Raw genomic sequence first — 14324 nt, 5'->3', positions numbered from 1 at the left:
TATATATATATATAGATGCATACAGACAGCGTGCGGCACCTCGCTAGAATTTATCTCCCGCCGATCTCGTGGGTGCACCCATTGCTCCCTTTTGTGGGACACGCGGTCTCACGTCACGATCTTGCTCGGTTAGTAAGTTCCGTTTTCCTCCTCCTCTTCCTCCTCCACCTTACATGCGGCCAAGAATGTCGATGTTTACAGGCGTATTATCCACGAGACGTGATTACCTTAAGCGACGACGATGTATTATATCAACTCCACCCAGCAAATGATACCGCGCAAAGTTACTCGCGGAAATCCACGGGGTTACAAGTTGTTTTTCACGGGCGAAAGCGACGTGCTCCGTAATCGGAATGAAGGAAGAGGAAAAGAGAGATTCCTTTTTCCATCGAGAGATACAATTTCGCGCGCTTTAATTCATCATGTAACAATGACTGGTCGGACTGGAGGCAAAAGCTCTCTAAAGCGATTTCATAATCTGACACAGAAATGAATGACTTACTGTAAATTAGAAAAGTTAGTGGAATTTAAATCGAAACCAGAGAAAGCGAGCCGACGAGTGGAGCTTTCAAAATTAGAGAAGTGTATTTATTGTATAAAAAATTAATCAATTAGTGATATGTTAATTACGGGGAAAATTAAATAAGTTTATATAAAATCTTCTTACTTATTTTCTTCTGCTGTTATCCTAATTTGTCATCGTACTTTCTGTTTGATTTCGTCATCTTCGCTCTCGTCCTTCTGCTATTAATTATATTAACAAGCGCTCGTGAAAGACAACTTGTAACCCCGTGGATTAACTTTGCGTGGTATCATTTGTTGGGTGGAGTTGATATAATAATACCACACAGCGTCGTCGCGTAAGATAATCATGTCTTATGGATAATGCACCGGTAAACATTGACATACTTGGCGATCTGTGATTTTAATGAAGTCGTCGTAAGGCTACCGTTTTCTGATTAAAAAAACTGCATTTGAATGCTCGAAATCGTCCGACGACGCTTGTCATTCAAAGCGAAGGTCTCGGCTCCATTTAACCGTGCGACCTAATTTAACAGCTTTTTCTTGCGGGACGATTCTTTCCCCTTGAATACCAATATGAGGCCGCTTTGCCTCTCCCGCATTGCTATTTGGATGCGCTCGCCCACCCGTGAAATGTGGGTAGAAAAGAAAGGTTAATCGATAAAATTTACTAGTAAAAAAACAGCCATAACTGCGAAATCAGGTGGCTGTCTTCTCGCGGAGAATTTCGTAATGCCACAAAATTTATGTCGAATTTTATATTCCAGAGCCTGATCGGATTATCCGACTTTGTGTCTGAATACTGGCTTTATAAAAACCATCTCTCGCAATTTCGCGTCTGTATATACCGAAAGAGCAAATTAATGCGCAATTAACGATCGCTATAATTAAAAGTATCATAATTAATAGACGCGCAGCTATTTACGCCGGTTATAAAATCGATTATAAAACCAATGTGCCAGCGCAGAATTCTATTTCCCAACAATCCCAACGTACAGTAGTGCATTCGGAGCAGCTTACGTGGGTGGTAAGCTGCGCGTTCCTTCCTGAAAACTCCATTTAGCCTGGGAAATCAGATTTTATTAATTTCGTCGATGACTTCACTGGCAGTCGCAATATATGCACATACGGACGTCACAAGTGTTACAACACTTTCGTACGTTATTTTCAAACGACGGGAGACCCGGTCAACGAGCGACAGAATCATGGAAAGTGGAAGTGTCGGAATAACGACCGTAATTCCGAGCCGCGGTTCTCCGGGCGGATCGCCTGGACGGTATTACGTAAAGGTCGTTGCCGATGAAGAGTCTCTCGGTGAAACGGCGGCATGCTTACTGGTTTATTGCCGAGCGTTCTCTTTCTCTCTCTTTCTCTCTCTCTCTGTCTGTCTCTCTTTCTCTACAGTCACTTACCTGACAGCAATGCCGATCTACACGCTCGATGAAGGCGAGAGTACTATCTTTACCGTCGTATTACTAGATCCATAGAAACCGAGATTCTCCGTAACCCCGTCGACCTTATTGACACTGGCCTTGAAAACGATTGCTTCAAGGTGCACGAAAATTGACAATTTGGACGTGACCGGCGCATCGTCTATCTTTAGAGCCCTTTCGACTTGAATCTAGACTAGTCATGAATAAGTAATCGAATCGCTCGATATAATTTCTCTCTCTCTGATGCTTTATAAAAGACGAAGAGATACCTGCTATATATAATGTATTTATTAGGATAATAATTTATAGATATTAAAATATACTATTTTCCTTATAAATTTCATATAATTGTTATCAAACTTGTATGATTTTCGTCGAAACGTCGAACTTCTTTTTTCTACCCTTTCGCGAACATTTTATTAACATAATTTTCAAGCCGCGGTAATATCTTTTAATATTGTATATTATAAAGTCCAGTTTCAATTGTAGAATTAAATAAATGCGACAGAAAGATATTCGTTGATGTAACGAATGGCCGCCAAATTTTCACATTACCAGAGTTCACATTACTCATCGAGTATACTTATCGTTTTTATACTGTAATATTTCTTTCCGCGCGAATATACAAGGCTGATTCAACATTTCGTTAAGTATGTCGAAACATACTTAATGCGTAAGAGAGAGAGGTATGATATAAGTTAATTAATTTCTCCCATATTTTACAGGAATTTCGTGGCTGGGGTCCTGCAATTCCAATTGTACCGCGCATTATGCCAGGCTGCGGGTCAAAGATCCGAAGTCGACAATCCGAGGAGGCCGCTGCACAGATGTGACTTTTACAGAAAGCCCGAGGCCGGCAGGATCTTGGGGTGAGATTCAAAAAATTCAATAAATTATCGTGCACTTATAAAATCGGACGAAGCTAAGGCAATCATCTCTGCGTCATTTTTTTACGCCACGTCTTGCGCAAATTCACTTTGTTCGAAAAGCGGACGTGTAGGCGTAATAAAAGCCCGCGTCTTTTAATAATTGGTATTTAATCAGCATGCACTCCGAGTACGTGCTTTCGCAACGGCGTGTTCCTTTACGACACGAAAACGAACGCGACGAGATCGATGATCGATCGCGATCGGCTTCGTCGAGTTCGTTCGCGAACGCCCGAAAGAGCGAGCGTTTCTCACGTCGCGCTTGTATATCGTAACTTTTTTTTACAATTAAAAAAATTGCGTCGCTAGTTCGAGCCCCCTTATTTCGACTTCCGACAGGTGACGCGAGTGCGCAAAGCAAGTAGAAAAACTAGTACTTTACTGGTTAAATGGCTTTACTGGTTAAATGGTATACTAAAATATTGTAAAAAAAAAAAAATACATCAGTGAATACGTAACCGGTAACTCGTTTGACGCCGACGGATGTTAATTACGTATAATATAATTGGAGAGAAAAGATATCGACACAGAATTTTTTTAATTTACGTGACACATATTTGAGTAAAGGATATTTGCAGATGCGTGTTAGGCATTGCATTAAAATGTTCGCGCATTTCTGATAAGACCGAAGATTATCTGAGTAAGCATTGAAATTAAAAAAACTGCCGTGTAATCCAGGTCGAATAAAAAAATGTAGATCACGGAGAATGTTATAATATCGAGAGAAAGGAGCAGGATGAAGGAAACCGCTCAATGATAATGAATGACCGCAACTTCATCATTATCTATTGCTTCAATTACATTACTTTTTTTCCTTAATGCAGAATAATTCTTAAAACGTTTTGCGATATTTTTTAAAGAGATCGCAGTATGTTAAGAACGATATTTAAAGTTAATTCTGCATCGCACAAATGCGACTATATCTTAATTTTATTTATAACTAATATTTATAACTAATATTGCAAAATTTTAAATATTATTAATTGCCAACTCTTGATTTCTTTATTTTGAGACCATTTTATCACAGCATCGCGTTAAAAATACCGTCGAATAAACTTTAAAAGATACTTCTGAAGATAGCTACGTTTATCGCCCATTTCTCTTTCAAAACTTGTTAATTATATCCAATTTTAAAAACGTTGTTTTTTATTCAACCTATCCGGTGACCATACAGTGGAGCCGGATTGCCTTCTTAAAATGTCAGTGGATCCGGATTGCTATTCCAAGAATCCGCAGAATCTCATAACAAGGCGGGGCCGAATGAACTCGATCAATGTCTCATTCCAAGTCTTGATATTTTGTCCCCGAATCTTCTTAAGATTCAAGGTTACAATTTTTTTAATGTAGAATACATAAAAAATACACACGAGATGAATATAAAATCTGAGACTTCCTGAAAAAGAAACGAGAAGAGATCGCTACATCTTATCGGCTGGTATTTTGCCGATCGTCGCGACTAATTTAAAAACGGATGGAATATTAATTCCTATATTTAAAAAAATTATATGGCTTGTGCGTGTTAAGTAATGTGACATTGTAATTTTTATTAGTCACCTTGTTGAATTATTTATTTAATTATGAGTTTGATTTCGTGATTCGATGACACGGTCATATGCACTGTCCACGTATACATATGTATGACATAATTCTTCAAAAATATAAATTATATATTTTTTTAAACATTGAATTTCAAAAGCGGATAGTTTAATTCAGACTAGATCGCCTGGTCCGACAATTTAATTTTATATCGCCACTTGAAATGGTTAGTTGAATTTCGTATTTATTTGCTTGCACAATCGCGTCCATTACTTCTTATGTAGCTATATTTGGAATATCGAGCATGAAATCTCTAAGACGATTTCGACATTTATAATTGCGTGTCTTCACGATGTTTGTTCTCGTATGAATATCTTCCAAATGATCGCTCGCCAGTATAGACACTAATTATTATAGCAATTATTGAAAGAAAGTAGTCATTAACGATTCTAAATTGGTAAGGACTCGAGTCTGTTTTGAAACATTTTAAAAGACTATTTATGACAGTCTTTTTGTATACCTTATCGATTTTTACATACATACATTTAATATGTTTTTTATTATTTCCTTTTACGAATAAAATTTTTTTTTCTCCTAGATATTAATCGTACGAGATTCGGTATAAAAATTTAAAATTTAAAGAATTCCTCATTATTTAAATTATTTTCAAGTGGTTTCAGTTTATTTTTCCCAACAAATCCTTCTCTGGAGAAACCGCATATGTTGTGTCTTGCGTAGCTGGGAGCAATAAAAACACGCTTGCGAGTCGTTGAATAAAAATTGCAAAATTAAATGTGGGCAATGTACACACAGTGATATAATGCGCAATAATACAGCTAGCTGCCTTGAGGAAAAAAATGATGCTAAGTGGTCGTTTTTAGCGGCAAAGTAGCGATTCTATGTTTACGCGGCTTCTAGGCTTCGCGCAAACCTTCGGCGCCAGGGATCGCGGTTTTGCGTCGTTGATTACGGGGCGCGCACATTATGCACGCGAGCGCGATCGTGATCCCCGACGGGTGTTGCAAGATGCGTGCGCCACGGTAATCACGCTTATTGTTAAGATCGTATCGTTCTATCGTGCAAGACACGCCGATTTTGACACGCGGCGCCTTTATTTGACGGTGAACTCTCGTTTGCACTTGCTCGTACGCCAAGCCAAACAAACTTCCTCCGTTATCCATTGGAGATTGGTCCACATTGAATTTCATTGAGTGTATCTCGTGCGTGGCTGAGCATTACGTCACCGATCGCTTCACGATCGGATCTTGATCGTATTCTCGGCGGACGTACTGGCGGACGTTATCTGGGTCAACGAGAGGGAAATCTTCGTCCGGTTCTGCAATTTCTCCGCTGCGCCAGACGTTTGTCCTCTCGACGTTAAAATATCGCGGCGCGTCGTTTCTACAATTTTATTTAATTAAAACGAGAGTACCCCGATAATAATTACGTTTGATAGTTATTTACGGAAAGCGGAGACGTCGATCTTACAATTAGTTCACGTTTAGAACGGCGGACACGTAATCGAGCTGTAAAACTAGGCAAAACTGCAAAAACACGAGCGTTTATAATCAGTACGTACTACATCGATATTACACATCGATATTTATATAATCGCTGCTGATTACGTGGGTAAAAGTTCTTGCAGTAATAGTTGTACGACATGAAACGTGTAATACGATTTCCATATTTGTCAAAAGAACGATGATGATAAATATATGAAGACGCAATTTTTATACGTTATGGAAATACCAGTCAGGATCGATTAGCTTTTATGAAGATGTTTTTTCACTTCATTGGAATTTATAATCATTCCAAAAATTTGATCGACCTCTGTTGACTTGCAAAATATCTCGAGTGATTAAATTCCAGTGCGCATCGAAAGGTAAGATAATAAAACCGGTGCGATGTAAAAAAAAATCGTAAAAAGCGCGAAATCCTGCCAAAGACTGGGAAAGGAGCGAGATAACATACGCACTTAGCTGAAACACCTGGGTTCCTTCACAGTTACGAAATCTCATTCGCGTTAAAGAGTTACATAAAATGACAAAAAGCATCGGGCGGCAATAGTTTTATTCTAACATGATAATTTATGTTAGAAACGTTCCCGTCTCTTTTACGATGTATTCGTGAGCTGGGTCCGCGGACTCTATCGTGCACATTTCCAAGCGTAACGCGGGCAAAGTTTTATAGATGTGGAAAGTTGCATGATCCTCTTGGCAAGCGGAAACTCGATAAGGATTGTTCCGCATTTGAAGGTGGTCGGGTTCGTAGTAATCGAAATCTTTTGGCGGACGGCCAAGTTTTGCCGAGCCGTCCTGTAATAAAGCAGTTTTCTCAGAAGCTAAACTAATCTCGATAGAATATAAAGCTGCAATATATATGAGCAGTAATGCAACAATAAATTATATGTAAGACTCGAGCGAAAGATTTATAGATTGAAATTGGAATTGGCCAAAATTACGATTAATTGTGGCAAGCAATTGTTGAATAAATGCATGAAGAAATGAGGAAATTCCAACGATTCTTCATCTATGACAAGTTAATAAATGTGTCGCGGTAAATGAATTAAATCACATTTATATTATATTAGAATGTATCTCTGATCTTTTTTATCGTTAGAATATGTCCACTCGTTGCTTAAGTTTGCGATCGATACACGAAAAAAAAACGGTTCTGTTAAAGTATCTAAAAATTTAGTTAAATTACGGATGTAAAAATATTTGTTGAACTATTAAAATATTTATATAGGACGCTCAATCTCAATGTAGGACGTGAAAAGAACGATGTAATATATGAAGTAGGTATATGAAGATGCAATTTTCATACGAAAATACCAACCAGGATCGATGCTGCCAAAATATCCAAATTTATTGGAATATTGCTCATTGTGTTTGAGTTTTATACATAATTATTTATATAAGCCAGTGAAATTGTTATTTTTAATTTGTGTCTCTCTACATTGAGAAAAAAATTATTCATTAAACTGAATTAATTGTTAATTAATGATTGATTAAATTAACTTAATTATCTTCATTTCTTTCGTTGAAGAATGTATATATTTAAAAATCAAATATATTACGTTTGATTTAAACATTCTTCATCGAACGAAATAAATATTATACGAACTAAATGATTTTAGTTTAACTAAGCAATACAACTAAATCTCTAAATATTTTATCACGCAGCATGTTGCGAATTGTCGGTATCCAAAGGAAAAAGCTAGCTAGCTAGATTTTCATCGTACGCGAAGATCGAGATTCCATCGATCAAGATGCCGACTTCCTGTAATCGAAGGACGATTTCAAACTCTCGCTTCGCGGTATGCATTGATTATGACGCGATATTGATTGCGAAAGCACGGTACACGCACAAAAAAAAAGAAGAAACAGAAAACGAAAATAGTGTAAAGGAGTGCGAGAGAGTCCAGTAGTGCTCTTAGAAGAACGCGTTGTTATACTTCCGTTTTCACTGTGCGAGATTCGAGGACGTCACACGCGGATAAAAAAATCGCGCAAATCGCTGACAATAGCCGACATTTTAATATAAAAATTCGAAAACAAATCGATCCAGATATGCCACGTTTGCTGACTCGAGCACGCGATATATTATATTTAAGCAGCTGCGATATTGGAAAGGGATGCAGTTTTACGAATTCCTTCATGAATAATTTCTCGAGCAAAATGTGAGAAATTCCGTTCAGCACTTTTTCCAATCTATTATTTTTCATATAATTTGTAATTTTTTAAACATATATGACAAGCAATTTTTCGTCTGCGTGCTTAAAAAAATGTCGTAAAAATTATTCTATTCTATTAACTTGATCTTTATATAGAAATGTGGGGAATTCACATCTCCCTTAACGAAAACTCGACCGGTATCTTCTTATTTTACAGGTTTCTAATTAGCAACTTTAAATAGTGTGACATAAATTTTATGGTCAAGGTTTAGATTAAAGCTTGGAATTATTCATAAGATTTCGTTATTTATCTATATTTGATATTTATATCATATCCGTTGATATTACTGTATTCATTATATTCATATTCATCAATATTACTTGATCACATATTAATTCTCTGAATTGCAAAAAAGGTATGCGACATCACGGTTGACTTATGCATTCGCTAACACACCGACGCAATGATTTAAACGCAAATGCAAATTGATGCTTCGTCCTTGGATTCCACGGACGATCGCACGGGGAATCGGAAAGGAATCGTTTGAAAGTACTGCCCCGCGCGCAAGAAACAACAAAAAGGTTTTGTGGTATACTGTACAACATTTACGCCTTGAATGCAATTGAGAGTAACTGCCGCGTAACTGTTCCCTCGGAGCCTTCTGAATGCATAAAATCACCCCTGCCCACGATCGCAGAAACCAAAACACGATTTAAATGACCGACAATGAGAGTGCAATCATATCCGTTTTAACTCGCTGTTACACATCCGTTCGTTTACGATAATTTAGTGTTATTATGGATCCTTTAGCGATACTTTCACCATTATTTCTCCATAAAATCTGAAATATGTCTTTGTTGTTTAAATGCTAAATCTTCAATCTCCAATATTTTATCATAAAAGGAGAGATTAAAATCGACAAAAATTTCTCCTACAAAACTACGAAGATATATATTGTAATGTATAATTTTTTAATATTTAATGTTGCATATTGTTAAATTTTAAATAATTGCACTTTCTTACATAATCTTCCTCTTTTTTTATTTTTATTATGCAAGATTGCGTCTTGCAAAAATGGTTGGTTCCAAATGCGGTTCTTAAAAAATCCTAATTATTCGAATGATGAGTTAAAAGTCTCATTAGACAAAATTAGTTACAAGTACGTTATTAAGATGTAATTATAGTAGCGACAGTAAATCTTATAAAGGTTTCACCTATCACGAATTAAGTATTCTTGAATCAACTATTCTTAAATTAAATAATTCTGTCAAACGCTTATTATTATCTTTATTATACTTTCGCGATAAGTTTATGCACCTGTTCGTTTTATACACCTCATCGGCAAAATGCTCGCCTCATCGCAGCATCTCACTATTGCAAAATGCATTACTCGTCGGCAGGAAAGTACCGATTTCGCCTACGTGCCGAACCGGAAATTATGTGATCGATATAAATTACAGTCAAAGGTTGAAGAAATGAGAGAGAGAGAGAGAGAGAGAGAGAGAGAGGAAGATATCAGACTTTTCGTGATATATTGAGATGTGTTTCCAATCGAATCGTTTTTCACGAGAAGCGTGGTGGATGTACGAACATTTCTGATTCTGTACGAGTAATTGGAAATGGATTGAAGGTGGAATCGATGTCAGCAAGAAGCTATCTTTCTCGTAACGCCGGCGCTGTGATTGCGGTCGACGACGTCATCCGTCGGTTGCACTTTCTGGCAACATGAAATCACCGCAGTTGCTCGATAAACTGCCGTGATGTAATTGGATGCGTGAATTCAGCCCTGAAACGATTGTCGATATATATAATAATATTATCAAGATTGACTCTCTCTCGCATGACCTGATTTTGCGACCATGTATTGACTGTAAGTACAAACAAACCTCTCTCGATACTGGAGAGTAATCAGCATGTTAATTAGCTATACGATCAAGCAAATGTATAGGTATATAAACTTCTCTAAATGTATCCATTTATTTATCAATTATACCTATACAAACACGAAAGAAACGATTTTGCTAAAGTATCTAAAATTTAGGTAGATATATAGATTTGAGAATAATTTTGTTGGACTAAACACAACACGACACACATAAAAACAATTATGTCAGAAAATCAAGCATGACGAACAATGCTGCAAAAAATTTTGACATTCTATAGAAATCAGTTTTACGTAATTATATTTTGATTCATGTTCAGATCTGTATCTAGCTAAATTTTTAGATACTTTAGTAAAACCATTCTTTCCGTGTATATATAGTGAGAGCAAAAAGTACAAGACAATTTTTTATAAAAAAAAGTCTTATTTGTAAAAAATAACACATTAATTAGCAATTTTGTAAATATATTCTAACATAAACAAACGCTTCGCATGTATTCCTGATTTTAAAAGCTAAATTTCTCTACTGTACGAATACTTTTTGATCATCTAAACAATAGAATTTTTAATTTTCACTTATTTTTCAGATGATATATTTTCTATAATTAATACATATCTTTTTGGTATATATAATTTTAAGAAACATACAATCTATTTTATTATCTATGAACAATTGTTAATTATCCAGCAAGAAATGATCATCAATTAAACGTCGAATCGACATCGAATTGGTATTGAAATCATCATATCGATATCGATTCGACATCAATTCGATGACTGATTTCTGGATAACATTTATTTTTTAAAAATAAAGTTTTTTAAAAAATATTTCTTCTGTACAAATATTTTTTGCACTCACTGTACATATATACAATAGCATTTCGATCAAAGATATGCAAAAATCGTTGTAATATATAGAGAGCAAGATGAGTAAAAATAATACATGTGAAGAATATTAACTAGCATTGTTCACCAGAAGAAGATCTATGCGGCAAATATTTTGTGCCTGTGAAACATTCGAAACAAGTTCGATTAGGAATCCTCTACTTAGTGGACGTTGCGCCGCACTCTATGATACGGCGCGATTATGCATAAAGGAAAAGTTGCGAGAGTTCGTCGTTGATCTAGCGATTGATTTGAGAGGCCGATCAGCGCGGGATACCGCCGCGCCGCCACCGTTGCGTAATTGCCGCGCGTCTAAACAGTCACCTCTGTTGGCACCGTGCACTAGTTCTCAGGGAGCGCGAAACATCGCCTTTACAATCGTTTAATCTTAGATCGGCGTTATGAGCTCGGAGGACGATCGTTCGATCGACGATGTCGATGGCCTAAGAATGAATTCATTTGCGATCAATCATCTCGGCTGTTGAGACATATTGTCTCGCTTCTGCGATTAAATTTGCGTATCAATTAATTTTAGAAGCACGGCGGGACAAGGAATGTCGTAACGGATGTTTGTGTTTCCTTTTACTACTCCGGGGGATTAAGTTTTTATCTCACGAACTAAGAAGTAGACGAGAATGAAGTGTGTCTGGATTTTTTTGCATTCTCGAAAGTCTGCGATGTCGCTTTCAAATCGTGACCTAAGCCTATCCGAAGTTAAAACGCGCGATTTTGCAATTAAGAATATGTCTAAAAAAAGCGTTGTTTATCATTTTTCTATGCTACAAGAAAGACGAAACTCATAAAGCAAGAAATTGAATTGATTTTAAAATAATTGCGATCTTAAAATATTTTTATATTATATGTCTTATACTATTTTCGAAAGTTATATTTTTACGTTTATTTTCGGAATAACAAAGAGATAACAACGAAGGGGAAATAGGTCAGTGTTGGAAATAAAGTGTCTAGAAGACATACGAGGTTTACGGGCCGAAAATGTGGCCATGTCAATTAAATAAGTTGTACTTGTCAAAGGTGCGACGTTGGTGTTGACATAAATTTTTCATGAAATTCCAAACGCCGGTGCACCGCAATAAATTTCGCGACGGCATTCCACGCTGCTATAACACGAAATGTATCGCCCGTGCAGATTAAAATCGCGTTGGAAATGGACTGTGTCGGAGTTAAGAGTATAAATTAGAGGTAGAAATAGAGCCCGAGGGATAGAGTCGCAAAAAAAGGTTCGTTAAAACAACTAAAAACTTTACTGATTTAGCAAATCTGCAGCAGTAATATACGGACAGCTAGTTTTCTATGTTAGCAAAGTAGCAAAATTATACAGCTGAATAAAATCGCACATTATTATGCCTTTTATTATGTATCATGGTCGTTGGTTCGCTACCTCATTCCGTGTTATTCTTCCTTTCTTACGCCCTCGCCGTATTTGCGTTTCCGTGCGAAAAGCATGTCCGACAATGAAAGAATGTCGAGCCATAAATACCTAGCGCCATTCTATACAGGCGTTACTAAATAATACCCAGAGTTGGGAAGCGTTACTCTTTTTCCGTTTCTTTTTATAATATTAAACAATAAGAATAATAACGCTCGAATATTTGCATGGCGATACAAAAATCTTAATAACGGCCAGTGATCGAGCAAAAGAAATAGATGTATGATTAATTAATAAATTGATATATTTATATTTATATTTATATTTAAATATATGTCAACTTATTAATTAATCATACATCTATTTCTTTTGCTCGATCACTGGTTGTTATTAAGATTTTTATAATAAACAATTTGAGAATGACGTTGCAATTTTTTATAACTAACCGCTAAGATTATACTTAAGGTTGCAAGATCCACTTTTCCAACCTTGGCACAACCTTAGCGGTTAATTATAAAAAAAAATTGCAACGTCATGTTTGTTACAAAAAGTAACGGAAAAAATAATGGAAAAAGTAATGCTTCCCAACTCTGATAATACCTATCTGCAGAAATCGTCGAGGTTATCTCTCATGTAATCATTTTACGACGTTTAATTTCTTTTTTTTCGACGGCACTGCCCATGCATTCCATCTATCTGACCTCGCAAACAATGATTTCCGATTAAAGCAAAAGGTAAATACTTAAGTATAAGCATATTCAAGCCTATGACGGTCAAAGCTAGATTCTCTAAATGCCTAAATAATTCACAGTGAATTATCTATATCCTATATATGTAAATATACCATATTTTTGCAATTATTCAAACTGCGCGCCGGAATTTTTCCGGACTTTATCACACGCAATTAAACTACTGCAATAATATCACAAGTTAAATTAAATTGACAAGCAAATTCTCAATCCGATATCATATTACAAGGGTGTTAATGCGCTGAAAAACTTTAATAAAATCTTATTAAAGCAAAAAGTATCCCACATTCTTACAACCTCTACCTATTCCTCTGCATATTTTATTTGAGGGACGTTCTGGCGAACGTTCTTAGGACATAGAGATATCTTCTGAATGTTCTTTGAAATGTCTCTTGGAGACATTTGTGTTATTAGGGTCATCGTATCATCATATCAGTGATAATTTTACTTTCGTTTAAATAACGTTATTAAAGTTATTAAAACAATCCGACGAAGTTTAGCGACAATTTTAACCTTTGTAACTTTTTAAGTAGCTACCTTCGGCACTTGCACAGATATTATTTTGTAAAAATTATGAAAAGCTCTACGTTTGTGTCATTTTCCAGAAAAAATATATGCTCTAATTTATAAATTTAACGTGGAATACTTTTAAAATGTGAAAATTCTGTTAGTTTTAAAAATCAGTGGCAGAATTTTCAATTTTTAAGAATGAAATGTCTCTTTTTAGAATGAGATTCTATTCCAAAGAGTGTAGAGAGTAATAGCAATAGTCCATTGTATAAAATTAAGGGAGTGATACCACGAACTAACGCATTGTTTTTATTCGTAGGAGATTGATGGAGAGGGGCTCATCCATCCCGTGGCGGGATACGTTGGGAGAAGCTATCGGCGAGTTCAGATTAGACGGATCCGCTCTTAGGGAGTATTTCCGGCCATTAGAGGACTGGTTGAGAACCGAGAATTTGAGGACGGGTGAAGTAGTCGGCTGGTCATACGGTAAGGGACAAAAAGGGGAAGAGACAAGAGAGAGAGAGAGAGAGAGAGAGATAGCTCATTCAGTCGTCAACAACAGTTATGAAAATTACAACTAAAAAAAGAGTCCTATTTGAAATACAGAATGCACCTCCACCTTACGACGATTGACAGAGAAAGGTTCACAGTTCCTTTATCTACAATTTAGATTTTACCATATATAATCGTACAATTGTCCAAAAATGTTCGCTCGGGTCTGAATGATTCGTTGCTGTAATTAAATCTACACGATTTACAAATAATTCTTTTATTTTAACTATTACGACACTTCTCGTGTTATTATATTATAATTTAC

At 36.2% G+C, this 14324-nt stretch overlaps 1 protein-coding gene across 1 annotated transcript in view; it reads left to right on the top strand.

Annotated features, from left to right (window-relative positions):
- Positions 1–14324, top strand: part of LOC108747270 (angiotensin-converting enzyme-like) — a 70465-nt gene that overhangs the window by 50404 nt on the left and 5737 nt on the right. The window contains exons 10-11 of the mRNA XM_018484649.1: positions 2681–2824; positions 13827–13993. Of these exons, the coding sequence (XP_018340151.1) occupies positions 2681–2824; positions 13827–13993 (311 nt within the window). The remainder of the gene's footprint in view (positions 1–2680; positions 2825–13826; positions 13994–14324) is intronic.

The sequence above is a fragment of the Trachymyrmex septentrionalis genome, unplaced genomic scaffold (genome assembly GCF_001594115.1).
Source record: "Trachymyrmex septentrionalis isolate Tsep2-gDNA-1 unplaced genomic scaffold, Tsep1.0 scaffold197, whole genome shotgun sequence".
In the NCBI taxonomy this organism is placed as follows: domain Eukaryota; kingdom Metazoa; phylum Arthropoda; class Insecta; order Hymenoptera; family Formicidae; genus Trachymyrmex; species Trachymyrmex septentrionalis.
Note: the sequence above shows the minus strand (reverse complement) of the source record. Positions and strands in the feature narration are given on the sequence as shown.